At 54.0% G+C, this 25,996-nt stretch overlaps 2 protein-coding genes across 5 annotated transcripts; one reads left to right on the forward strand and one right to left on the reverse strand.

The window, feature by feature from the left end:
• Positions 1-501: 501 nt before the first annotated feature.
• ACSF2 (acyl-CoA synthetase family member 2) lies at positions 502-25,698 on the reverse strand. 3 transcript variants are annotated; one of them, XM_027094419.1, is made up of 17 exons: positions 25,406-25,572; positions 13,496-13,600; positions 13,110-13,305; positions 12,605-12,733; positions 12,310-12,363; positions 11,861-11,979; positions 11,576-11,741; positions 10,933-11,028; positions 10,638-10,795; positions 10,260-10,351; positions 9,900-9,976; positions 3,654-3,761; positions 2,293-2,444; positions 1,338-1,479; positions 1,130-1,240; positions 917-985; positions 502-648 (listed from the first exon to the last, which is right to left on the reverse strand). In XM_027094419.1, the coding sequence occupies exons 1-17, from the start codon at positions 25,513-25,515 to the stop codon at positions 598-600; spliced, it is 1,935 nt and encodes a 644-aa protein (XP_026950220.1). In that variant the 5' UTR covers positions 25,516-25,572; the 3' UTR covers positions 502-597. The 3 variants fall into 3 exon arrangements, with proteins under 3 accessions (XP_026950220.1, XP_026950222.1, XP_026950221.1); XM_027094421.1 differs by lacking the exon at positions 25,406-25,572 and adding an exon at positions 15,780-17,856; XM_027094420.1 differs by lacking the exon at positions 13,496-13,600 and having other exon boundaries at positions 25,406-25,698.
• Positions 5,545-9,469, forward strand: CHAD (chondroadherin). 2 transcript variants are annotated; one of them, XM_027094423.1, is made up of 4 exons: positions 5,545-6,549; positions 8,394-8,557; positions 8,816-8,961; positions 9,164-9,469. In XM_027094423.1, exons 1-3 carry the CDS (start codon positions 5,776-5,778, stop codon positions 8,955-8,957), a joined length of 1,080 nt encoding a protein of 359 aa, XP_026950224.1. In that variant the 5' UTR covers positions 5,545-5,775; the 3' UTR covers positions 8,958-8,961; positions 9,164-9,469. The 2 variants fall into 2 exon arrangements, with proteins under 2 accessions (XP_026950224.1, XP_026950223.1); XM_027094422.1 differs by having other exon boundaries at positions 8,816-9,469.
• Positions 25,699-25,996: the final 298 nt, after the last annotated feature.

Here is a 25,996-nt window from a genome sequence, read left to right on the forward strand (position 1 = left end):
TGGGTCAAGCTACAGCCTGCTTTATCTGCCCATCAAGGAGGAAGCCCCAGGTTCACTGAAAATTGGGTTGGTTGGGAGGGATGGGGGAGTAGGGGGATGTAGGATGATAGCTAAAGGGTATGGAGTTTCTTTTTAAAAGGTGATGAACATTTTTTAAATTGACTCTGGTGACGGGTGCACATATCTGTGAATATACTAAAAACGATTGATGTAACACTTTAAATGGGTGAATTGGGTGGTATGTGAATTATAACCCAATAAAGCTGTTTTTTTTTTTTTTAAAAAAAGAATACTTCTTGCTGTACTAATCTGGCAACAATGTGAAAAAATATTGTGTTGGTATCTCAAAGGAATCGAGTGAGGATTAAATGAAGTAGATAGTGCACGCCAAAGTGCTTAGTACCATCGTTGACAAGGAATAGGAGGTCTGAAAGTGCTTTGGTCTCTTCCCTTCTCCATCCTGTAGCAACTGCCAAGAGAGCACGCCAGCAAGAGAACAGCCAAAGTAAACAGAGAAGCTCTTTATGCCAAATCGCAGAGCCGATGAGGGGAATGTGGGGGAAGGGCAGGGAGGAAGGATCCTCCCCACTCCTTTATTCACAGGTTTAGATGGTGTTCCATCTGCTCTCTTAGTTTGAATTTCTGGACCTAGAGGAAAGGGAAAGGAGTGAGAACCAGGCGTGGGCCTCTGCCAGCTAGGGTGACCAAGCCCAGCTGGTTTGCCTAAGACTGAGGAGTTTCTCAGGTTAAAGCCAGGAGGGTTTGGGGCAAACCAGGATGAGCTGGCTAGTTGGTTACCCTACTGCCAGCCTCTCAACAGAATCTGGCCCACCACTCGGGGAGGTATAGGCAGGCCGCCTGACCTTCTGCACCTGGGCCCCGGGCTCCCCTACCCCTCCCTGGTCTCCTTACACACCTTTCCTGAGACGGTGAGGGGGTAGTTTGTGACAAACACGATGTATCGGGGAATCTTGAAGTGGGAGATCTGCAGACCAGAGGGAGATAAAGCATGAGGCTGGGCGGGGTCCCACAGTTGGGTGTAGGGGACAGTGGGCTGACAGGTCGGCAGGCAGAGGGTGTTGGAGAAGTGAGCAACGTCGTGATGCTTGGGGTGGGTTGAGGGTCCCACCTTCCCTTTGCAGAAAGCCTTGATCTCCTCCGCTGTGGTCTTCTCCCCTTTCTTGAGCTGAATGCAGGCACAGATTTCCTCCCCCATCCGCTCATCCTTCACTCCTACCACCTTCCAGAGTCAGAGATAGAGATCAGACATCCCCATCCCCATCCACGTCCCCTGCTCTTGGGGTCTCACCTGGGCTCACCCGGGCTGGGCGCCTCACCTGCACTTCCTGCACCTGTGGGTGTGTGTGAAGGAAGTTCTCGAGCTCAGCGGGATAGATGTTCTCACCACCGCGGATGATCATATCCTTGGAGCGGCCCAGAATCTTGCAGAAGCCCTGCTCGTCCATCATGGCAATGTCTCTGCAAGGAAAGCCCAGGAGCCGCCTCTCACCTCTGCCTCATCTGGCTGGCTCGCTCACTCATTCAGCAAAAATTTATCAAGCACCTACTATATGTCTTGCACTACTCTAGCCTCTGGGGCATATGGCATGAACAAGACATTACTTGGATCGTATAGTCTCATGTAGGAGGCAGATAAAACCAAGGAAACCCATACCTATGGCATATTTTTTCTCTCTCTAAACATACCTATACATATGATTTTCATGGCTGGCTTCTTATCATTCAGGTTTCAGCTCAAACGTTTCCACCTTAGAGAAGCCTTCTCTGATCACCCAGTAAAGGGAAGCTCCCCTCCCCACCACAGCCACTCTCTCTCTCTTAGGACCCTATTTTATTTTCTTCGTGATGTTTATAAATGTCTGAAATGATCTTGTTTGTATCTGTCTCCCTTCACCAGACGTGTGGGAAGTGAGAGCAGGACCCTTCCCAGTGTGCCTTCCGCTGGGCCACCGGTGTTTAGAATCATGCTGGCACATGGCAGGTGCATAATTAGAATTTGTTGAATTAAATGAGTGACTGAATCTTGGCTCAGATTTTGCAGGCACTGTCCCAGGTGCTCTCATCTGTGCTGCATTTGGTCCTTCTGGGAGCCCTATTTGGAGACTATGGTCATCCCCGTTTTATACATTTTGGAAACTAAGTCTCGGAGATGTGAAGGGACCATCTTGACACACATGTTCTCCCTGTTCTAGTTCAATGTTGCCAGCTCAGCCTCAGGACCCCCAGCCTCCCCTCGGCAGCCCAACTCTCCGCACTGCCCTGCCTTCTCACCCTGTCCGGTACCACTTGTCCTGTCCAGTTGCTTCCTCGGTCTTCCAGGGCTCACCCCAGTAGCCCAGCATGACGCAGTACCCTCGGATGCACAGCTCTCCAGGTGTGTTCAGCTCTGCCAGTGTCCCCGTCTCCACGTTCACGATCTGGGCCTGGGACCAGGCAGCTTCAGGCTGGGGCCTCCCACCCTCTCACTTCAGGATGGGGGGCCCTCAGGATGGGGGGAGCTTTGCCTTCCTTCCCCCTAGTAATGATCCCCCTGGCTCTGCCCATCCCCAGGGAAGGGAGACAAAGGCTGGAGTAGGTCCATCACCAGTCCGACACTGGAGCTGGGCATGAAAGAATAGTTGAGGCCCAGGCCAGGAGGTGCTGAGGAAACAGTGGAAAGGAGCTGCTCAGAGGAGGAAGCCTGCGGAGGAGCCAGGCCAGCTGAAGAATTATAAACAAGGCACAAGAAAGGGGAGTCTCCTCTTACTTCCCATTAAGCAGTAAATAAAGAAGCCAAAGAGGGTGGCACAGCAGGGCCATGTGAACAGAAGAGGTGGCAAACAGGCAGAATCTGAAAGCCTAGTTGAGAAATGAGCCACAGCCAATGTGCAAGGAAAGCTTAGCCTGTGTGCCTCGTGTCTGCATCTGTGAAATGGGGAGAACTACACTTGCCCTGTCTACCTCACAGGTGGGCATCCCAGGGAGTGGCAGTGAGGCTGTCAGACACATGGGAGGGGGCTGATGTCACTGCACACTCACTTCAGGGAGAAGGGCAGTTGGTCCCTGGGGAAGCACTCTGGCAGTGACCCCAGAGGGGCAAGGGCACAAGGGGGGGAGGGGAAACCAGGTACGGGCTGGCATAAAGCACCACTGTTAGAGGCTGGGAATTTGAGAGCGAAAGGTGCTCTGGGTCAGCCTTCAAGGTGCAAGGGACCCCCAGAGGAAGAAGCTGCTTGGGAAACTGTTTATGCCAAGCGAAAAGAGGACCTCTGCCAAAGTGAGTGGGGGCGGGTGGGGAGGCAGGGCTATGGGAGGGAAAGAGCTGTGTAGGAAAAATCTCTGTGCCCTGGATCCTCTTTGAGGCTGTTCTGGTTGCCCCAAAACAGACAGTGGGCTTGGCAAAAGCACACCTCAGACAGGAAGGGAGGCTGCAGAGAAGTTCAGCTGCGGCTGACCACTGTTCCAGCTCTTCCCCACTCAGGCCTCAGCCCACAGAGAAAGCCCCAGGCCCGGCAAGACCTTGCTGCTGCAAGACCTTGCTGCTGCGGGCTCTCAGCGTCTTGAGTGAGCTGTTTGGATCTCTAATTGAACGCAATAGACATCCCAGGGGGTGAACGCCAGGCGAGTGGTGGGAGGTGGGGTCTGGGGCCCACCTCTGTGTGAGGCATGATTCTGCCCACACTTTCCGTCTTCTGCTCCACAGTGTCCTCGGTGAAGTTCATGAAGGTCACGGGACTGTTCTCTGTGGCTCCATAAACCACCTAGAAGGGTCCAGAAAGGGTGTTTGGAACAGAGCCCAGGACTGCAGCAGGGTGGGGAAGTTACGCTGAGGGAAGGAACCGGGTGGGGGGTGGGGCAGGGAATGGGGAGAGTGGAAAGGCAGTTGAATGGTGGGAAAAGAGGCATCTTCCGCAGAAGTCGGGAGGCAGAGGCACTGGATGTATTGCAGACTAGCTCAACTAGCAGGGGGCCGGGCTCTCAGTCTTTGTTCTTTCCTGGAGCAGCGTTACCAATGTCCCAGCCTTCTCCACCTCCTCCCCCGGCTGTCTTAGCACCCCCTTCCTGATTTTGGGCCACAACATCCCCTGCCCCACCCTTCCAAGCTGAAGGACCTGTAAACTTGATGAGAAAGCCAGTCTGCCTTGACCAGCTGGGAGCTACGCAGACACAGCCCACCCGAAACCCGGGACAAGTGCCTAGCCTTGGGGTAGGTGCCCCCCAAGTTCTGGAGAGTTTCCTGTAAATTTATTTTCCTCAAAATAAAAATACAGCCAAAGCAAGGATTTAAAAAGCCAGTGGCACACCCCCCCACCCCCCCTTCCAGTGGTCAGAACATCCTAAGCAACAGAAAACCAGCAGCCAGCCCTGGAGGAACATCACCAGGCGGTGCTCTCAGCCAACTATGACCCCCATCTAGAGGCGACAGGTGACAGGGGCTTAGGAGAGGGCAGGCCTCCACACCTGAGTGCTGGGTGAAGGGACAGGGGCTGGCTGCCCTGTGTTCCAGGTTCCTTCCAGCCAGCAAAGACACCAGACATTTTTTCATCCTTCAACCCCACCCTACCCGCCATTTCCTCTGTGTTAGTGGAAATGACTCAGGCATAGCTGGGGTTTGGAGAGACCTGGGGTCTGGCTCCTCCCCTCACCCCCAACACAGACAAGAACCCCTACCATCAGCCCAGAGCTCGCTTTGGGGCCAGAGCTGAGACTCTGCCTGCCCACTCTCCCCTTTCCACAAAAATGTGGACACCGTGGCAGTCACGTGGACACACAGAGACCTGGTCGGCTGGGGCAGGGCTGTCCACAGGATCTAGGGTCGAGAAGCCCAAGCTGTCCGGGGCTGGTCCCTTGTAGCCAGGACCCAGCCCCCTCACCCACCCTCACAGTCCTGGGGCCACTGCCCAGGTGTGGCTTCTGTCAAGTACACCTTGATGCCTCTCTGGCTGCCACTCTGGGAGAACCCCCCCACCAAGGGGTCCTGACCGCTGGGGGTGGGGATGAGGAGGTGGGGACATTTCAGGGAGATTAAGGACGGGGGAGATGGTGCGACTGTGCCTGTGGTCTTCAGGTGTTTGCCAAGCCCTGTGCATTCCCCTTGCCCCCAGTTCCCACTTTTCTGGTCACCTTCAGTCGTGGCAAAGGGGCATAGGCGGTGCAGGGGACAGAAACTCAAGCCCGGGGCTGGGAGAGAGGGGCCAGAGGCGGGGCCAGAGGCCAGTCCAGGGCAGGGAAGAGCTCCCACCTCCTGAGGACTGGCTGCGGGTGCAGCTGGAAGGGGAGCCCGACGCCAGAGAGCCCCATTAAAGCGCCGCCGGCCGGCGACTGCGGCGAGACTCGCTGTCCGGCCCCGCTTCCTCCCTCGCTGGGTCCAGGGCACACGGCCGAGCGCAGAAGGGGGGAGGCGTGGAGGCTCAGACTTGAGCAAACAAATAAGTTCAGGGAAGCCTCCCTCTCTTTGGTGTAAACTCCGGCCCGGGACACACCCATACCCACCCCGGCGGGGGGTGGGGGTGGGGAGGGGTGGGGGTGGGGAAGGGGGTGGGGGTGGGGAGGGAGCAGAATCCGAGGGCAGGGAGATAGGGGACCACACGGTCCCCATGGTGGGGGGGCCCCTCCCCTTCGAGGGCGGGGGCGCAGCTCCCGGCGGCCTCGCGGCTCCACGTAGGAGCTGGCTCCGGCTGCCGGCTGTGGTCAGGGCCATCGCATAAATAGGGCGGGAGACGGAGCACTGAAGACTTGCCGCTGCCCCCAGCCCCGGCCCCAGGCGTCCCGGCCATGGCCCGCCCGATCGTCTTGCTCAGCCTCGGCCTCCTGGCCGGCCTGCTGCCGGCGCTGGCCGCCTGCCCCCAGAACTGCCACTGCCACGGTGACCTGCAGCACGTCATCTGCGACAAGGTGGGGCTGCAGAAGATCCCCAAGGTGTCCGAGAAGACCAAGCTGCTCAACCTCCAGCGCAACAACTTCCCCGTGCTGGCTGCCAACTCGTTTCGGGCCATGCCGAACCTCGTGTCGCTGCACCTGCAGCACTGCCGCATCCGCGAGGTGGCCGCGGGTGCCTTCCGCGGCCTCAAGCAGCTCATCTACCTGTACCTGTCCCACAATGACATCCGCGTGCTGCGCACCGGCGCCTTCGACGACCTGACCGAGCTCACCTACCTCTACCTGGACCACAACAAGGTGACCGAGCTGCCCCGGGGGCTGCTCTCTCCGCTGGTCAACCTCTTCATCCTGCAGCTCAACAACAACAAGATTCGCGAGCTGCGCCCAGGCGCCTTCCACGGCGCCAAGGACCTGCGCTGGCTCTACCTGTCGGAAAACTCCCTCAGTTCCCTGCAGCCCGGCACTCTGGAGGACGTGGAGAACCTCGCCAAGTTCTACCTGGACAGGAACCAGCTGTCCAGCTACCCCTTGGCTGCTCTGAGCAAGCTGCGGGTGGTGGAGGATCTGAAGCTGTCCCACAATCCCCTGAAAAGCATTCCCGACCATGCCTTCCAGTCTTTCGGCAGATATCTGGAGACCCTCTGGCTGGACAACACCAACCTGGAGAAGGTGAGCTCCTGGCTGCAGGGCTCTGCCCCGGCTCCTTCTTCACTGCCAGGAGGTCCAGGGATCCAGGGCCACAGCTGGGCACCATCCCCTCTCCCCTAAATTTGCCTCTTCCTGTGGCTATCTCCAAGGTGAGGAGCTCTGCTACCTCTGTCCTCATCTTGTCATATTCTCACCCCAAATCCCGCCCTGCTGCCCCTGTCCCTGGTCTCGGCCACTGCCCTCCTAGGATTCCCACTTAGGAACAGAGCTGGGGCTGCCCTGGCCCCACCAATGGCCCCCAGGAGGCATGTCCAGGGCTCCCAAACCCCCTGCTGTGGGCAGCAGCCTGCTCTTCCTGTTGGGCCTTCCACCCCTCCTCCGCTGTTCTCCCCCCCACCCCCGCCGGTCTCCAGTAAAACTACCACCCCATAAAGGGAGGTTTGTTTACTGAGGAGCCTTCCAGAGGAGCTGGGCAAATCAGGCCCACAAAGACACCCTGTTCCTGGTGGGGAGTGTGCTCAGATGGGGTGGGGGGGCTGGGGAGTGAGGAGGAACACATACCTGAGGAAGACCTCCTCCATGCCTCCCAGAGGCCCTGATGGATCCCCCCATACCCACCCCCAGTCCACACACATACATTCCACTGCATTCTCAGGTCCATTTCAGCTGAGTGGGGACAGGGGGCCTGCCCCAGGTTGCAGACATGCACCCATGGGTTCCGTGAGGGGGCAAAGGCAGAACCACTCACCCCTGTTAACCTTTGGCTCAAGGACCCTAGGTATCTCCCCATAGGAAAGACTGGCCATGGCTCACCGTGTCCCAGACAACTCACTGCCCTTTGCCCACTCCAGTCACCAGATCCATCTCCTGGCTGCTCAGTCCTTCCTCCTCTGTGATGCCCAGCACCTGGCCAGGTGGGGCTGCCTTGGGTCGGAGTGGAATCCTTCCCTGGGACTAGAAAATCGCTCTGGTGTAGGGGCTCCGGCCAGGAGGTTTGGGCAGGGACCAGGGCAAGGTGGGGGAGATGGTCATCAGAGCAGTCTGATCACCAGGGAACTTCACACCCTTCTCTGGGCCACAGGCACAGAGATGAGGGCAGAATCATACCTGGACGGCAACCAGCCTTCATCTGGGTGGACAGAGTCTGCCCGAGCTTGCCCTTCTTCAGCCCCAGCCACTCCCCAGCAGAAGTCAGAGTCGCCCGTGGCCCACCATTGCCAGCGTGGCCTTTCAGTGGGAAGTAGAGCAGGGCAGCAGGGGCTCATTTGGGGCAGGGGAGGCCAGGCAGAAACTGTGACGTCTGGGCCAAGATATGGGCACCAATAGAATGTTTCCTCTGGAGCCAGACAGCCTGGCCCAAGACTCCACCGAGGTGGCTCCACAAATAGTCTGGCAGGCAGTGAGGGAGCAGTGAGGACAGAGCTGGGGGACATCCCAGGACCCTGGGGGCTGTGGGGAACCTGGGCCCACTGCCCATCGCACCGAACACTGACCAGCTTCACTGTGTGCCAGCTTGGGCCACTGGGGCCAAACTCTGGCTGCCTCCCCAGCCCCAGTGTTTGTGCAGGAAGCATGGTGCCAGGGGAGGAGGAGCTGGATGTGGTCCTGCAGCTACTGTTGACTCCCTGGGCAAGGGACTTAACCCCTCCCCCGCCCCCCGCCAATTTACATATTGGAAATAACACTACCTATCTCAAAAGGTGGTTGTATGGATTAGGTCATCTGAGACAACTTAGTCATACTGTGAAACTCCTCAAGGTGCCACTGCTTACGTCCAGGGAACGACCCTGCTCCTCTGGGGCCATAGAGATGAGAGAGGCCGGACACGGGCTGGGGTGCTCACTCGTGCCCACCTCCCTCCCTAGTTCTCTGATGGTGCCTTCCTGGGTGTGACCACGCTGAAACATGTCCATCTGGAGAACAATCGCCTGAACCAGCTGCCTTCCAGCTTCCCCTTTCACAGCCTGGAGACCCTCACCCTCACCAACAACCCCTGGAAATGTACCTGCCAGCTCCAGGGACTGCGGAGGTGAGAGGACCCCCGTGGTACCCCCAGAACACGCTCGTGTGATGGAGTAGAGACACACTGGCCCTGCACTAAGACATCCTGGGCATATGTCCTAGATCTCTACCTAATAGGTGTGGAACCCTGGGCATTTCCCGATTTGCATGAAGATGACAGTTCCAGACTACCTTAAAGCCAAGTCAACCTGGCCCCATGGCTCACTGGCCCTTCCTCCAGTACTCTTACTCTCTTCCCTACCCCAGCAACTCTCTGTCTCTCCAGGTGGCTGGAAGCCAAGACCTCCCGCCCTGATGCCACTTGCGCGTCGCCCGCCAAGTTCAGGGGCCAGCACATTCGTGACACGGACGCCTTCCGCGGCTGCAAGTTCCCCACTAAGAGGTCCAAGAAAGCCGGCCGCCATTAAACAGGTATGGCCTGGTGGGCAGGTCCCCCATTCCCTCTCTAGAGATTCTGGAAGTGAGGAGGGTGTCTCAGGATACTTCGCCACCATGAAAGGGCATGCAGACCCTCCATGTTTGCAGGGAGAGGAGGGGAGGACTGGGGCTCCCCCTCTAAGGGGGAAAATGATGCTGCCCAGGACCACCACCATTCTCTCCAAACACTGTCTAGGTTGTTGGAGTCCTGACACCAATCCTCGCCTCACCGCAGGTCCTGACCCAGCCGGTCCTGGTGACTGGTCTCTGCCTTCTGCCGGAGAAACTACTGATCCTCCCACCTCTGACCCCCACCTTCTCCCCACAGCCTTTGCTGATGCACAGAGCTGTCCACACCTAGACATGTCCTGGCAGGGGACTCGGGCACTGCAGCACAAACCCAGCTCCACCGGACGGTGAGAGCTTCATCACGCCTGGCCCCACGGCTACGGCTCCTCTCAGAGAAGCCGTTGCTGAGACCCCCCAAGTCCTTTAGAACCGGAACACGGTGGCCATCAGGATGGCCACTCTTCCAGAATCCTCGTCTCTGCTCCCCTTTCCCTGCCATTTGGAAACAAACATCAGATCCTTGCCCCACCCCTTGCTTCTAGGAAGGGTCTCAAGCCCCTACCCCCAACTTTGCCAGCCCCCGCCTGCCAGGACACTCTAGCCGGACACTGGTGCTTTGCCACACATCCTCCCGTGCTGCATTTCTTCCCCAGATTTCTATAAATATAAATTTATGTATGTGTAATATTTACTCCCCTGTCACCTATCTCTGTGACTTGAGAGCTGCCGATTAGGTAAGACTGTTTTGTCTCACATCTGCTTTCTGGAATGACGGCCAGCCGGAGGGTCTTCCTTGGAGACCCAGGCTGGGCTCCTCCCCACTCCCAGCAATCTCTTCTTGCCCAGCCCCGTCCTCCACTCACCACCAGTTCCTTCATGTTCAGCTTGTTGATGATGGCTCGGATCAGCTCTGAGGATGCAGGGGACCCACCGATCACACCTGAATCAGAGAGAGGGCTGACACAGCTCCCGCCTTCTCCAGGCCCAGTGGACCCTCCCTTCACCTACGGCCCTTTTTAGGAAATAACATTCCCTTCTCTCCCCAACCCCGGACCTATTCCTAGACCAGGCAGCTGGCCTTGGGCTGGAGTCTAGGGACACTGGGGATTTTCCTCCCTCCCACCCATGTTTCTACAGTGGCCTTCTTGCCCCTAAATGAAAGATTGGGCACGTATGTAGCTCACTGGGCCAATCCTGGCCTGCCACCCTTGGCCCCATCCCACCTCCACACATGGCTGAGATGTCATAACTTGAGAAGTCTGGCTGGTTCAGAATGTCCACGAACATTGTGGGAGTTCCGTACAGCAAGGAGCCTCTGTATGAGGGAGGTACATCTCAGAATCAGGCTTGGAAGTAGAAGGGAACTTCCTCTTCTCACCACCCTACCTGACCCTATAGTAAGGGCCAAGGCTGCAACTATGGGGAACAGGCAGGAGAAGCTCCTTGGAGGGAGGAACTGGTCCTTGCCTGGGGGTCTCCCACTACCCCGTCTCCATTTCTCCTGGTTGGAGGGAAGAGACATCTTGGAAAGGGATCAGGGCCCAGAAGTGAGGAATAGGAGGGTCTTATCAGCCCACAGATAGCTGTCCACTGATGCCCACCTCTCTCTGCTGATGGCCTCCAGCGCCTTCTTGCCATCAAAGACCGGAGAGGACAGGATGAGGGTGACCCCGTGCATCAAGCTCACCATTGTGCCTCCCACGGAACCCAGGCAGTGGTACAGGGGGCTGGGCAGGACCACCCGTGACTTGTCTGGTGGCTGGAGATGGAAGCAGGAGGCTGGGTCTATTGCGGGGCCCCCGGAAGCCAGTTCCTCTAGCCAGCGGGGGAGCCCAGCAAGCCCCCCACCGCCGGCACGGTGCCAGGGAAGCCCTTGCTGGGCCAGCACCCCCTCACCTTCTGGTGCAGTCTCAGGCGCTTTCCTATCATGTTGGAGTTGTTGACAATGTTGTAGTGGGAGAGCGTGGCCCCCTTGGGGCTGCCGGTTGTCCCCTGACAAGACAAGCAGGTGATGGCTTGGCCTCTTTCATCCCATCTCCTTCCCACCCTGGGCCAGTGCATGGAAGAGCACTGGACGGGGAGTCAGGAGACCGATACGGCTGCCCCAGATCCATTCATTCACTCAGTACATATTCACAAAGATTTGCCACATGCCTACACGGTGCCAGGTGTTAGGATCCACAGAGGTGGCAAATAAGGTCTGTCCTTATGCCGCTCAGAGAACTCTGGGGCTCACCAGCACATGCCCTCTCTGGACCTCAGTCTCCCGATCTGCTAAATGAGGGGCTCTGACCTGTGGTGGCTCAGTGCATCTGCCCCTGTGCTGGGGACAAGAGGGCCAGGGGAGGTGGGTGTGTGACGTGGACACCAGGTGCTGAAGTTTTCCCGGGCAGAGCAGACAGCTAGGGCCGGCCCCGCTAGAAGAGTGTTTGCTCTCCCCTGATCTCCTCTGCTGCCTCCTCCTTCTCGGGGGAGGGCCACATGACGGGCAAGCGTTAGTGTGCCAGCCTGGGCTCAGGACAGGAGACCTCTGCCCTACCGAGGTGAACTGGATGTTGATGGGGTCATGGCAGGATAGGAGCTGCTGGGTGTGCCGGAGCCGGGCCAGATTCTGCTCTTGACTGCCAGCTGCCACCACCTCATCCAGAAGCAGCGTCCCTGGCAGAGTGGCGTCCGCCGAGATGACTGTGGTCAGCTCTGGGAGCCTGGGGGTAAGGGAGCATGGTGAGAGTCGGGGGCTGAGGAAGGGCCCACAGAGATGGGGACGGGATGAGGGGGCCAGGAGGCTGCACGAGGCACGCCTCCCAATCTGGGACACCCCCACCTCTGACTCTTCAAGTGCCCCGGCTGGGCCTTCTCCACCTCTGGACAGATCTGCTTCAGGATGTTGTAGTAATGCTGGGTCTTGAATTGCCTGGGGAACACGAGGGCTTTGCAGCCCACCTGTAGGAGGGGAGCGCCCCACCACGGTCAGCAGGAAGACCCAGCCTGGGGATGTGGTGGCGTCCTAACAGTTGCTCTCCTGCCCACACACACCACCACCACGACACACACATGCACCACCCCCGACACACACACACCACCCCCAACACACACACTAGCCTGTCTGACCAACAGCCCACTCTTCCCACCCACTGTCTAAGGAAGGACAGACTCTGGGGGTCACTCCCTTGAGCATGGCCCCCCAGCCCAGTCAGCCCTCTATGACAACTGGAAGCCCCCTGTGCCACCAGCTGGCTCCCCCGCCCCCACCAAGGCTAGGAATGGGCCTACCTTCTTGAGGGCATACTCCACCTCCATAGCCTGGTAGGCTGGGTTCACAGACACCTGGTGGAGACAGAGAGGGTACATCATGTGTCCTGGGCAGACTCTGTCCCTCTCACTGCCCCTCTACTCTCAGAGGCAGCACCCTGTACCTTCAGGCTTCCTTGGTGGGCTTCAGGAGAAAGCACCAGCTGGTCTGAAACCAGCCAGGCACCGGTATGATTCTGGGGCCAAGGGTCAAGGGGGTTCCCCTGAATGATGCCCCCCCCCCACAGCCAGCTGTGCCAGGTAAGCCCCTCCTCACCAGAATGATGCCTGCCTGGGCCGTGGCCAGCTGCATGAGTACCCATGCGTAAGAGTTGGGTCCCCACATGCCCAGACGGTCACCCTTGCGGAGGCCAGTACTCAGGAGCCCAGAAGCAGCTTTGTCCACCTGGTATAAACAGGGCGCAAAAGGGTGAGATGCAGGTGAGCAGAAAGGGGCCCATGACTCGCCCCTTAGCCTTTGGCCCAGGGGTTCACATCAGAACCACCTGGGAACAAGGGACAGGCAGATACCTAGGCCTCAGCAGATCTGGAGGCGGCTTGGGAACATGCGTAGTTAACCAGTGTCCCAAGAACGACTGATGCAGGAGGCACCTGGGCCACCTCTGCCTCAGTCCTGCCCTCCTCTCCTGACATCCCTTGGGGCTCTCAGGCAGCCCCAGCACCCTGCCCCACAGCTAGGCACCACCCTTGCTGCTCCACCCAGCCAGGGCAGCCTGGGGGCCAGCACCTGCCCACTTTGAGGGTTCAAAGTCAGGACCCACCTCCTCCTTGAGCTGGGCAAAGGTCAACCTGATGTTTTCGTGGTGGACAACCAAGGCCTCTCGGTCCGGGACCCTCTGCGCTGTGGCATTCAGGCATTGCCCCACAGTCTTGTTAATGAGGTGCAACGTGCTGTGGCCCTGGACATGGCTGAGGCCTCCAATGGGCAGGGTGGCGGTGCGATCCATCTCTCCAGAGCTGTGGGGAGAGGGGCTGTGGGCTCAACTGCACCAACCCAGGCGTCCTGGCAACAGAGGCTGGCACACCCTGCTGGGAGGTAGGCTGCTTACAATGTGTGCGGGATACTCCAGAAGCTGTCTGATCCGCCCCATCCCCAGGGACCATCATCATTTAACTTAGGACCTGCTTCGCCCTTGGGAGATCAAACCTGGAGGCTGACTTCCTGTCGTTAATCAGAGAGAAGGTTCTTTTCCCCAACCTACTCCCCAGTTTCCACTCAGTGCCAGGGGCCTGGAGCCTTGGTGCCAAAACCCTGGAAAGGGAAACTAAAGTCAATCACGCTGATTTGACGAAGCAGGGAGGTGGCCTGTGTGGGCTAGGAATGGCCTCATCCTACACACTGCTTCCTCCTAGTGAAAAGGCCCCTGGGTATGTGTCAAAACCCACAGAATAGTCTAACACAAGGACTAAACCTTAATGGACTACGGACTATAGTCAATAATAACGTACCATACTAGTTCCCTAATTGTAACAAATGTACCACACTAATGCAGACGTTAATAGCAGGGAAACTGTGCCGGGGTGGGGTGGGGGGTGGGTATAAGGAACTCTATGTTCAATCTGCTCAGTTATTCTGTAACTCTAAAACTGTTTAGGGGGACTTCTCTGGTGGCGCAGTGTTTAAGACTCCACGCTCCCAATGCAGGGGGCCCAGGTCTGATCCCTGGTCAGGGAACTAGATCCCACATGCATGTCGCAACTAAGAGTTCACATGCCACAACTAAGGAGCATGCCAGCCGCAACTAAGGAGCACACACGCCACAACTAAGGAGCTGGCGACCTGCAGCTAAGGAGCCCGTGAGCCGCAACTAAGGAGCATGCCTGCTGCAACTAAGGAGCACACACGCCACAACTAAGGAGCTGGCGACCTGCAGCTAAGGAGCCCGTGAGCCGCAACTAAGGAGCATGCCTGCTGCAACTGAGACCTGGTGCAACCAAATAAATAAGTTAAATAAATGCACATTTAAAAAAAATTAAAAATAAAACTATTAATTACTAAAACTATCTAAAGTCTATTCATTAATTAAAAGCAAAAACAAAAAAAGGTCCCCAGCAGTCCAAGTGTCACAGGCCTAGGGCTGCTCGTGCCCGCTTCGCTGCCCTGGGTGACGGCTGCTGGGCTCCCACCCAGGCCCAGCTGGGAGTGTGGTAGCTCTCAGACCCTGTTCTCATCAGAGAGGGCATGCTCCAGGACCCTTCCAGGATCCTTCCAGGCCTCCTCTGGGCCACCACTGGGTGGTGTGGGCCCCAGGGACCCTTCCTGATGATTCAGTCCTGCAGCTGCTGAGCTGAAAAGACCGAGCCTGGCTTTCACTGACTGACCACTTATGGGGGAGAATTTCTGGGAAGAACAAGGTATGCAGGGCAGAGCAGAGCAAAACTGGTTTTCCCTGTAAATGGGTGAGGAGACCTCATGTCACAGGAGGGCGGGTCCCAGTGTGGGCTGATGGGGAGGCTGTCCTGACTTCAGCGAGCTGAGCCACACATTGGGAAGCGAGCGAGCACTGGGCTGGAGTTGGGGGCTTGAGGTCTCATCCCAGGTGTACCACCCGCTGGGTGGGTGGCTGTCACAGACACCTTTGGTGTCCCTTGACATGTCTCCGCAGTGCATCTCTGGTTTCAGCTGCTGGGACAGTTCCTTGCGGTTCTGTCTGCTCAGGGACTCCCTCAAGTCTCCTCTTCTTAGCTGGACAGTTCTGGGAGGCATCGAGTCCCGGGGGGAAGACCCTGGTTGCCTGCACACACGCCATACTGACTTCTCTTCTTGTCTCCTCCGCACTCCCTCACTCCTACTTCCTAGGATCGCAGATAAATCACCAGCATCCAAGTCCTTGCTCTCAAGAGAATCCAAGTTAAGATACCTGTGTCTTCATCCCTCTAGGCCTCAGCTTCCCCACCTATAAAGTCTGAGGACTTGGATCAGTGGTTATCCTCAAAGGGATGCTATTTACCTACCTGGGCAATCTTCTCAAAGGGCTGTAGGGAGCCACCTAAGCCAGGTGTTTCCCTCAGGTATGCTGGAGCTGAAAACAGCCAGGTGTCACGGGCCTCTGAAGCCCTGCCAGCAGCCCACATTCAGGTTGACAAACCTAAAGAACTACTAAGGTAGTTCCCTGTGGTCACCATGACACCCCTCAAGAGAAACTGTGTACCCAAATCCTTCACTCACAGGCATACTGTGGAGGGCGTCCATTTTTGCCCCCCGGGAAACACATACGCTCTTTTCTTCGGGTTTGCCAAGGTGGTAGGGGCAAGAGCAAGCATGTGGAGAAAACCTGCTTAAGAAGAAAGTCAACACAGAGGAAAGTAGGAGAGATGGAAAGAGACAGAGAGACAAAGAGAGACAGAAACAGAGACAGGAAGACCCAGTGACAGACTTATTCTTGCGATTGTCGAATACCTAGACCCAGTCACGTGTTAAGCCTACCGACCTCTGGACTTTTCACTGTCAACAGTCAATAAATTCCCTCTTTCAATTTAAGCCAGTCTGGGGGTCGGGGAGGGGAAAGCTGAACTCCATTTGCAACAACATGGATGAACCTAAAGGACATTATGCTTAAGGGGAATAAGCCAGACACAGAAAGATTAATACTGCATGATCTCACTTATATATGTAATCTAAAATATGAACAAACAAACAAATTTAAGCCAGTCCGAGTTCGGTTTCCATTGCTTACAACTGGTGAATCCTAACTATATACATTTTTTGCGTTCAGTGGCTTACCACTGCCCTTGAAAGCCTGGCAGGCCGCTTCCCAACAGCCCAGCATCTGGATTAGAAGGCAGAGAAATACAGATCTCAGCCAGTTTAATGGTCACATTGTCAACAGATCATTAAAGGTGGGGAGCGGGGGGATCTGCCTGACAACACGGACCCTCTTCTTCTCAAAATGACCCGGAGTCCTATTTTGTTTGGAATCTGGTTTTCTACACATTCACCATGGTTTTCAGTGGCTTCTTGGAGTGTCTAGTTGGCAAATCAACAGGTTGATTAATGTGCCCCCCCGCCAAATGCAGTTCAATTGCCCTGTGTATTATCTCCTTTATCTTCATGGTGGCTCTGATAGATGGTATGAGACAGACCCCCAGTAGCCCCTTCTCCCTTAATAATACACCCTCGGATGTTCACCTGGCTATGGCCAGGTGGAATAGAGACCACATTTCCAAGCTTCCCCAGCAGGTGGTCTGGTCCAAGAATAAAATTCTGGCCAAGGGGACTTAAGGAGAGGTCGTGAGTGCAGGTTCTGAGAAGAACCCTTAAAGAGAAGCACATCTTTTTTTCTTTCCCACTGGCTGTAATGCTGCCCATGACAGTTCTCTTGGACCACATGGTGAGCTTGGGCACCACAGAGCAACAGACAGAAGGGCCTGGAGTCTGACAGCAGGCTCTACCATGCCGGCCACAGACTGGCCATCTCCCAGAAGAAGAAACTCCCATCTCCTAAAACCACGGTGAGAGGGGATTTTTGTGATACACGCTAAGCCAATTCTGAAAAATACAGGTGGGAATGATGAACTCTCATTGTACAGGTAAGGAAACTGAAGTGCAGAGAGGCAAAGTGGGCCGCCCAGCTGGTAAATAGCTGAGCCTGAAGTGGAGAGTTCAGTACCACTGCCCCAGCATTACAGCCTTGCCTGCCCAAGCCAGGGAGAAAGGATAGGATGGGTAATTCTCTTCTTTAGGCTCTGGATTTAGTCCCTATCTGATCAACAGAGATTGTCTAATCTCAATTTTATTTTTCCACAATTGTTTACTAATTGAACCCAAGAAACTGGGACTGCGTAGGGCAGGGTTGTGGTGGAAACAGATTGCTCCTTCAGAGGATTGAAGGGTTCTAGAAACACATACCAATGCAATTTGCTCATAAACTTAAGAACCACGCATCGTTTGGAAAGACCGAGTGCAAACACCACTGATTCTACTTCCCTCCTTCCTCAGACCCACCCAAGCGCCTTGGTCAAGAAGGGTGGCCTCTTCTTTTTCTACTCTTAAACAAAGTGGCAGATACCCCCATTTAAACCTGAAAAAGACAATAAAGAGATTTGGTTTCAGGAAAAGTTGTTTGCTTGTTTGTGGAAAGTTTAAGGAGTTGGAGCAGGACCGCCAGGAGTCCCAGCTGCTACCAACTCAAACAACTAGAGTAAGCCTTTAGCGACGCGCACTGGGTACTATAAAACGCCAGGTGGGAGTGAGTCAGCCAGGCAGGAGCTGGGAGGGAACTGGAGACAAGGTACAGCCCCACCTAAAGCTGTCCACAGAGAATGGGCCTGTGAAAATTCAGGCCCGGATCGGCTGCCAGATCCGATTTCATAAGAGAAGTCAGGAAACAAAGATTTAAAAAATATATAATTCTTTTGACCTTTCATCTTTGGCAACTAATGTGTTCACTGTTTTATCCTCAGTGCTTCACAGGGCCTGGAATGTAAGAAGTGCTCAAATGAATGACCAAAAGAATGAATTATAAATAATGCACATAACCCAATTAAAAATAAGCAAACAACTTGAATAGATTTTCTTCCAAAGAAGATATATGAATGGCCAACAAGCACATGAAATGCAAATTAAAACCACAATGAAATACCACTTCACGCCCACTAGGAAGGCTGTAAACAAAAAACCAAAATATCAAGTGTTGGTAAGCATGTGGAGGAACTGAAACTTTTTTTCCGTTGCGGAGCACAGGCTCCGGACGCGCAGGCTCAGCGGCCATGGCTCACGGGCCCAGCCGCTCCGCGGCATGTGGGATCTTCCCAGACCGGGGCACGAACCCGTGTCCCCTGCATCGGCAGGCGGACTCCCAACCACTGCGCCACCAGGGAAGCCCAAGACTAACTTTTATGCAATAAGGCAGGGCTGCAGGCTGCCCATGAAGTTCATGTGCTGTTCTCTTGGGCAAGCCTCAGTCCTCAGTCAACATACTCACCCTTGTGTGAGACACAGCTCCAGCTAAATGTGCCAATGCATCTTCTAGCTCATGGCAGATGAGAGGCAGGCTCTCCTCTTCCATCTCCCTTGCACATCACCCCAAGATTCATTATTCAACCCAGCAGCCCAAGTACTGCTCACTGATCCACGCACCATGGGGCTGCATTCTTGCAGGGGTTGGGGCGGGGGGGCTCCTTTCCCTAATTTTCAGAAAGACACTAGGCTAGTGGTCAATCTGGGAGTAGAGATGGCAGATGGTTGGGCTGGAGGGGACAACTTTTAACCTGTAATAACTGTTTTATCCTGAAATAAAGTTATTTTTATGTACCCACAAAGATGAGTGACACATTTATACCAGCTACAACATACAACTAGTGTTCAAGAAAATGAAGGAGCTGTTGTGACAAATAAAACCCAAAGAGCACTAGTGAATGGTCATTTTCTTAACTGATGGCCATTTTAATGTGCAGTGGCCACCAAGAGCACGAGAATGACTATGATGTTGAAAGGTCCTCAGCAAAAAATAAGAATTTCGGGGGCTTCCCTGGTGGCTTAGTGGTTAAGAATCCACCTGCCAATGCAGGGGACATGGGTTCGTGCCCCGGTCCGGGAAGATCCCACATGCCACGGAGCAACTAAGCCCGTGTGCCACAACTACTGAGCCTGTGCTCTAGAGCCCGTGAGCCACAACTACTGAGCCCATGTGCCGCAACTACGGAAGCCCACACGCCTACAGCCCGTGCTCCACAATGAGAGAAGCCACTGCAATGAGAAGCCCGCGCACTGCAATGAAGAGTAGCCCCCACTCTCCACAGCTAGAGAAAGCCCGCGCACAGCAACGAACACCCAACACAGGCAAAAATAAATAAATTTATGAAAAAAGAATTTCGACCTAAGTCTCTTAGGGGAAAAAAAAACACCACCTCAAAATAGATCACAGACTGCATGTAAAACATTAGAAACATTTAGAAAACAACATGGGAGAAAACCTTTAGGATCTAAGGCTAGGCAAAGTTTTTAAACTTGACACTACAAGCACGATCTATAAAATTAATAAACTGACCTCATCAAAATTAAAACTTTTCGCTCTGCGAAAGACCCTATTAAGAGGACAGAAAGATGAGATACAGAGTGGGAGAAAATATTTGCAAACCACATATCTGACAAAGGACTAGTATCCAGATTGCATAAAGAACTCTGAAAACTCAACAGTTAAAAAAAAAAAATTCAACTGGAAAATGAGCAAAAGACATAAAGAGATACGTCACCAAAAAGGATATACAGGTGGCAGATAAGCACATGAAAAGTTATTCAAGGGACTTCCCTGGTGGCGCAGTGATTAGGAATCTGCCTGCCAATGCAGGGGACACGGGTTCGAGCCCTGGTCCGGGAAGCTCCCACATGCCACGGAGCAACTAAGCCCGTGCGCCACAACTGCTTAGCCTGTGCTCTAGAGCCTGTGAGCCACAACTACTGAAGCCCGCGAGCCACAACTACTGAAGCCCACGTGCCTACAGCCCATGTTCTGCAGCAAGAGAAGCCACCGCAATGAGAAGCCCGCACACCGCAACGAAGAGTAGTCCCCGCTCGCCACAACTAGAGAAAGCCCGCATGCAGCAACGAAGACCCAACGCAGCCAAAAATAAATAAAATAAATCTATTAAAAAAAAAAAAACAACAGTTCTTTGATGATATAATATTGGGGACCACAAGGTGTAACTGGGCTGCCCAGTTCAGTGGGCCTAGAAGCCACACCATCTCCATCACTCTCTGCTGGGATAGCCCCTTGACACATTTGTTAGACCTATTCTGAGGCCCCCACTTCTCAGCTTGCCTTTATGCTGCCACACCCAAGAGGTGAAATATTGAGCATAGGAGATCATGTCCTTTTCCCCGTGGTCATCAAGGAAAGCTAAACTGTTTAATGTATAACACACACTTTCATGAATTTTTTTGTCAAGATTAATAGGTCACTCCTCCCAAAAGCAACCCTTGAGTTTTGAGCAAAAGAAGATAGACACAAGAGTATATACTCTGAGAGTCAAGAATAGACAAAATTAATCTATGGAGATTAGAAATCAGAACAGTGATAGTCTCTGGTTGGGGAAGGGAACTGACTGGAAAGGGGCACTAGAGAAATTTCTAGAACTGTGCTGTCTATATGGTAGCCTAGTCACATGTGGCTCTGGAACACCTGAAGCATGGCTAGTCTGAACTGAAGTGTTCTGTAAGTGTTAAATACACACCAGATTTGGAAGACTTTATGAAATAAAGAATATAAAATACCTCCTTAGCAATTTTTAAAAGATTGAGTACCTGCTGAAATGATATTTTGGCTATACTAAGGTAAAGAAAATATATCATTAAACTTATTGCCTATTTCTTATTACTTTAATATGGCTACTAGAAAACATAAAATTCCACATGTGGCTCACAGTATATTTCTACTGAACAGCACTGTTTTAGAGCGATAGACAAGTTCTGTATCTTGGGGTGTTGAGTAATGGGTGAATACATTTGTTAATATTCATCAAACTGCAGAACCAAGATTTGTGCGTTTTACTGTCTGTAATTATACCATAAAGTCCCATGATCTTTCCACCACCCAACATAACCTTCCTGAAGGAGTGCACAGCTTACAAAGAACGTAGACTACAAAGAACCCCCAAGGTAAGAGCTACAATGAAGATTTTGAGCAAGGCACTCTGTCTTGGTGGAAGCTTCCTTTTTTTTTTTTTTTTTTTTTTGCGGTACGCGGGCCTCTCACCGTTGTGGCCTTTCCCGTTGCGGAGCACAGGCTCCGGATGCGCAGGCTCAGCGGCCATGGCTCACGGGCCCAGCTGCTCCGCGGCATGTGGGATCCTCCCGGACCGGGGCACGAACCCGTGTCCCCTGCATCGGCAGGCGGACTCTCAACCACTGCGCCACCAGGGAAGCCTGAAGCTTCCATTTTTAGCTCGAATAAAACTGATGGCGTATATGTGTTTTTGCAGAGAAAGTAAACAGGAAATTATTATTTGAGTCCAGTAAACTCAAGAAGACAGAGGGCCTGAAATACTTGGGGTTAGGAGGCATCCATGCTGCAGATTTTCCCTTGGGCCACTGTTCGGGGCTCATGGGGAAAGTACACAGGAGCCAGGGGTGGAGGCTGATTCAGAACACCTGCCCTTGATGGCATCACTAAGGTGCATACAAGGTTTAGCTCTTAGCTTTCTAGGGTCAAAACCCTCAATGTTTTCTGTTCACTCATAGAGGACTAGAGAAAACCAGAGAGTCCAGAGGTTAGGAAGAGTTCATAAGGGTTTAAGCATAAGTAAGATTTCATACAAGTATGAAGGCTTCCTACTTTGACCACAGCCCTCTCTTGGATTCAGGGATCCAAGTCTCAAAGCCCAGCCTCCTTAGGAATCACAGAATGTCCACAGAAATACTGCAGAGTGCTTCTTATCCAAGTGGCCTATTTTACAAAGAAACCAAGGTCCGTAGAGGTTGAGGGACTTGCCTAAAGGCATACTGGTCGGGCTGGGCTTGCTTTCCTGTCATTCAGCTCCCAAACTGAGAAATACATGCATGCCAATGAGATTCACAGAACATGATTCCTAAGGTAGAAAAACAGCTTGTTTATTTCTGAAGGGAGAGGCTCCTGGCAGAATTATTGGTTCCTGTCATTTATCAGGACACTCCTCTAGCAAGGCCCCTTGAAGAGATGCAATTACATCCTGTACTTTGGTTTGATCAGGGGGGAAAAAAAGCAGTCCTTTATCCCAACACTCAGCGTAATCACGGATGGGTCTGTCAACACAACCAGAGCAGCCCCAGCTTGGTTTAAGCAGTTACCTCTGCCAGAACGGTCTTCCTCCTGCTCTCCACACAAGGCTCTAAACGGTGGGTCTTGGGGGTCATTGCAGGAATGCGCAAAGCCATTGTTACATAAGTACTTTCTGTCTCATAACTCATTAGCACCAGGCTGTGGGTAAGAATTTTCTTACGCGACCTCATTTAACTCTCACTCTCACGACAACACTATTTACACATAACAAAAGTCTCAAGTTTAACTTAGTCCCAAAGCTACCAGCTAGAAAGTGGTTCTTTTGAACTTAGATCTGTCTGGCTCCAAAGTCTTTGTCTGTAGATGGAATAAATAAATAATGTGGGAGATGTTAGGAGGGCTTCCTACGCAGGGTTCAAAAGAGTTCAAGCACAAGCAAGAGTTTATATCAATACAAGCATACAGCCTTCATCCTTCAAACCACAGACCTATCATTGGAGGGATCAGGCTCAAATTCCAGCTTCTTTAGGAAGTCTTACCTAATCCCATTCCCACCTATCAGATTCTTCCCTGCTTTGATTGACACTCTCCTGGTAGAGCATCCTTACTGCCTTGAATCAGTGGGTCTATGATCCTTCCCTGCAGATCCCTTTCTGGCAAAGAAGCCACTGGAAACAAGTTCATTCATCCTTGTATCCTCCACTGCACCCTCTACAGTAGATTGCATACCTACTGTGTGCAAGGCAGGAGAGGTAACTAAAACCGATGTGTACCAGTCACTGATTACAACGTCCAAATTTATAGTTTATTTTCTATTATTACATTTAGACTGGAGTAGTGAGTAAGGATATCATTACCAAATCCCTTGTTAATCATCTTTGGTAGATTATGGAAAGGGTCTATTTTTCTATTGTGATTTCTACCCAAAACACTTCCTAGCTTAATATAATCCCCTCATATAGGGACAACATTTTATAGTTTCCAGTACTGGTCCCACCTGATTATAGCCATCCCCCTGGAGGGTGGTCCATGAAGCCCACCCATGCCCTTGCACCAACCATCAGCACTGAGTCCCTGGAGCCCCCGCTCTGAGGGTGACACCTGATTCTGAGAAGCTTGAGCCACGGCTCTCTCTGTCTTTCCCAGCTCTGAATGTTCCCGACACCCTGGGCGCAGCTGTCTCACTGGCAGCCCCAGGCCAGCATTAGAGGTCTGAAGGAAGCGCGCTTATTGGAGCTCCATGAGGAATCGCATTGGATTCTGCCCTCCTAGGCTCCCTGAAGCTCCAGACTAGACCATCTGCCTTCCCTGGGGATGGGGTTGTGTGGACAAGGGGAAGGGGGTCTGTAGAGCAATGGGCAGCTTCTTCTTTCCTTCTGGGGAAGAAGGCTGTGGACAACCCTGACTTTGATGGATAGGGGAATGTCCAGAAGATCCAGGGGCTACATTTAGGGCTGGGCAGAGGCTGACATCTTGGTAACTGGCCAGAAGAGAACCAGGTGCAATAAGAGGCCACTGAGGAGGGAATCCTCTCCTACCTTCAAATCACTTGAAATTCTTACCCAGACCCCATTTGGAGGTTCTCAGGTACCAACTCTGCCCCCAAAGCAAAGGCTGAGAAGAGCAAGCCTTTGTCCATCCAGCATGTAGGTAGCATTAGTGACAAACTCCACGGTTAGGTAACATACTCAAGGTCACGCAGCTATAACCCAAAGCAGTCTGGCTTCAAGGTTCTTGCTTTTTCTTAACAGACAGAACTGGGGATCCGATAGGTAACAGGCATGGGGTGTTTGTCAGCAAGAAAGCAGGCTGTATGTGACCAGGTCAGAAAGAGCAGAGGACAGAAGCCCTGGAGCTTTCCGCACCATGGCACCTAGAACACTGACTAGTGATCATCTTGACTTATCTTCTCCCTCACTAGACTACAAGTTCCCCGAGGACTGCGTTCTCTGGCTTTCATAACCACAATACCCGCCCTGTGCTTGACGTGACGTACGTTCTCAGGAACATCTGCTGAATGCTCGAGACTCTTGAGGGCTTCTTAAGGACAAAGTAGGTGCAAAATCAGGTCAAACCATCATAGTCAGTAGGTAAGGCCTCAAGCACAAGGGAGTGGCAGGAATGGGAGGGAATTAGGCCAAATGCTCAGGAAATCTTTCTCTGACACATGGATCTCCTCCTGACAAGAGTCAGAATTTCAATGAGGCCTGGTGCCCCTACTCTGCAATTGTAGGCCTGTAGCATGTAAGAGACCTGCTTTGTTAACACATAAAAAGTCAAAGGTCAGGGGACTTCCCTGGTGGGGAAATGGTGAGAACCGTTTTCTTCATCAGAATCCCATCTGCTGACCTGCCCTGAGCCATGGGGTTTTCCCAGAAAATTAAGCCTAGTGATCTGAAAGCACTGCATGCTTTCTATCTTCAGAAACCAGCAAGTTCAAAATGTTGTGATCTTGTAGTTCTAGCCAAAGAGGAGGAAATTGCATCTCCCTGCAACTTCATTCCTTTTTTTTTTTTTTTAACCAAGCAGTTCTCTCAGAGAACTTTCGGCTTCTCGTCACTTTTCCATGCCCAGACCTACACTCCACCTGGCATCCAAAACTGTGTCCTGACCTAGCTGGCTGGCAGGGCAGGCTCAGTGGTGCCCAGGCCTCCCCTTGCTGGGCGCTGAAGATGAAAGCCACCACTGATAACATCAGCGGGAGCCCAGCTCTGCTTAATCAACACACTTTCACATCTGTTATCTTACAGGGAGGTAACATTACTTACTGTGTTGCTGTAGAGGCAGCAAAACTACTTGGAAACACATCCTCCACCTGCCAGCCCCCATCCCACCCTCTGCATTGAGGACAGAAGAAAACAGGCCCGGTAGGTAGCAAGGAGCCAAGCGGTGTTTGAGGAGAGGGGAGACTGCTGAGCTTAGTGGCCTAGGGTGGACAACACCGGGTGGAAGATCCCCAAGTTTATCCCTGCAAGGGGTCCAGCTCAGAGGCAGTGTCCTGGGGACAGAGTACAGGCCTTGCCCCTGCCCCTCCCCCTCGGGACAGACCGCTAACGGCTCCCACTTCTGGCCATCAGTGTGCCCGCGAATGGACGAACCTAAAGTCCCAGACCAGAGCCCAGAGTCAGTGCACGGTCCCTGCCAGCCACCAGCCGCAGCCCCAGTCTGCGTGGGCCAGGCCAGCATTTCCCGTTGCCTAGGTGCCAGGTGCGGGGTACCTACTCTCCCGCGTGTGCCGCCCGGAGGTGGGGCAGCCGCGGGCCTCCCAGCCCGAGCGCGATCGGCCCCCAGCGAGGTTCCGCAGGACCCCCAAGATCCCCTCCGGGAGACGGAGCCCGTCCCTCTCCTCCCAGGCCGCGTACCTGAGGGGACGGACGCCCCACAACCCCACTTCCTGCCAAACCCGGGAGAGGCCGACCCGGGCCCCCAGCACCCACGGGCTCCGGGCGCACAGCCTCCCGACACGCAGCATCCCGACGTAGACAGCCACGGCTCGCCACTCCCGCGTCCGGGCCCGAGTAAACTTTTAAGTGCGCTGAGGCGGGGCGAGCGCGGAGCGCGCGGGGAGGCGGGAGGGTCGCCTCTGCCTATGGGTTGCGGAGGACTAGGTGCCGGCCGGGCGGGGCGGGGCGAGGCGAGGCCTGCGAGGCTTGGAACGTGCGGGTCACCTTCCCCTGGACCCGCCGCCCTCCGCCTCCCACCCTGTTAAAACGGCCCTGGTTTCCTTCTGGATCCGACGTCCCCGGCCCGCAGCCCAAGGCAGGTCTCCCTTCCCAACCACCAGGGGCTTGGGTTTGGGGGCGCAAGAGCGTATTGATTTCCTAGAGGGGGAGCCAGCGGCGCGGCGCGGCGACGCCAGACGCGGCCGTCCCCCGAGCCGTGTTGGCGCGCGGGTCACGTGCTGCCCCCGTCCCCCCGCGGGTTGCCGGCCAGAGGCCAGGGAAGCCCGCGCG

The sequence above is a fragment of the Aethalodelphis obliquidens genome, unplaced genomic scaffold (assembly GCF_003676395.1).
Source record: "Aethalodelphis obliquidens isolate GAN/ISIS:26980383/991018 unplaced genomic scaffold, ASM367639v1 scaffold89, whole genome shotgun sequence".
NCBI lineage: Eukaryota > Metazoa > Chordata > Mammalia > Artiodactyla > Delphinidae > Aethalodelphis > Aethalodelphis obliquidens.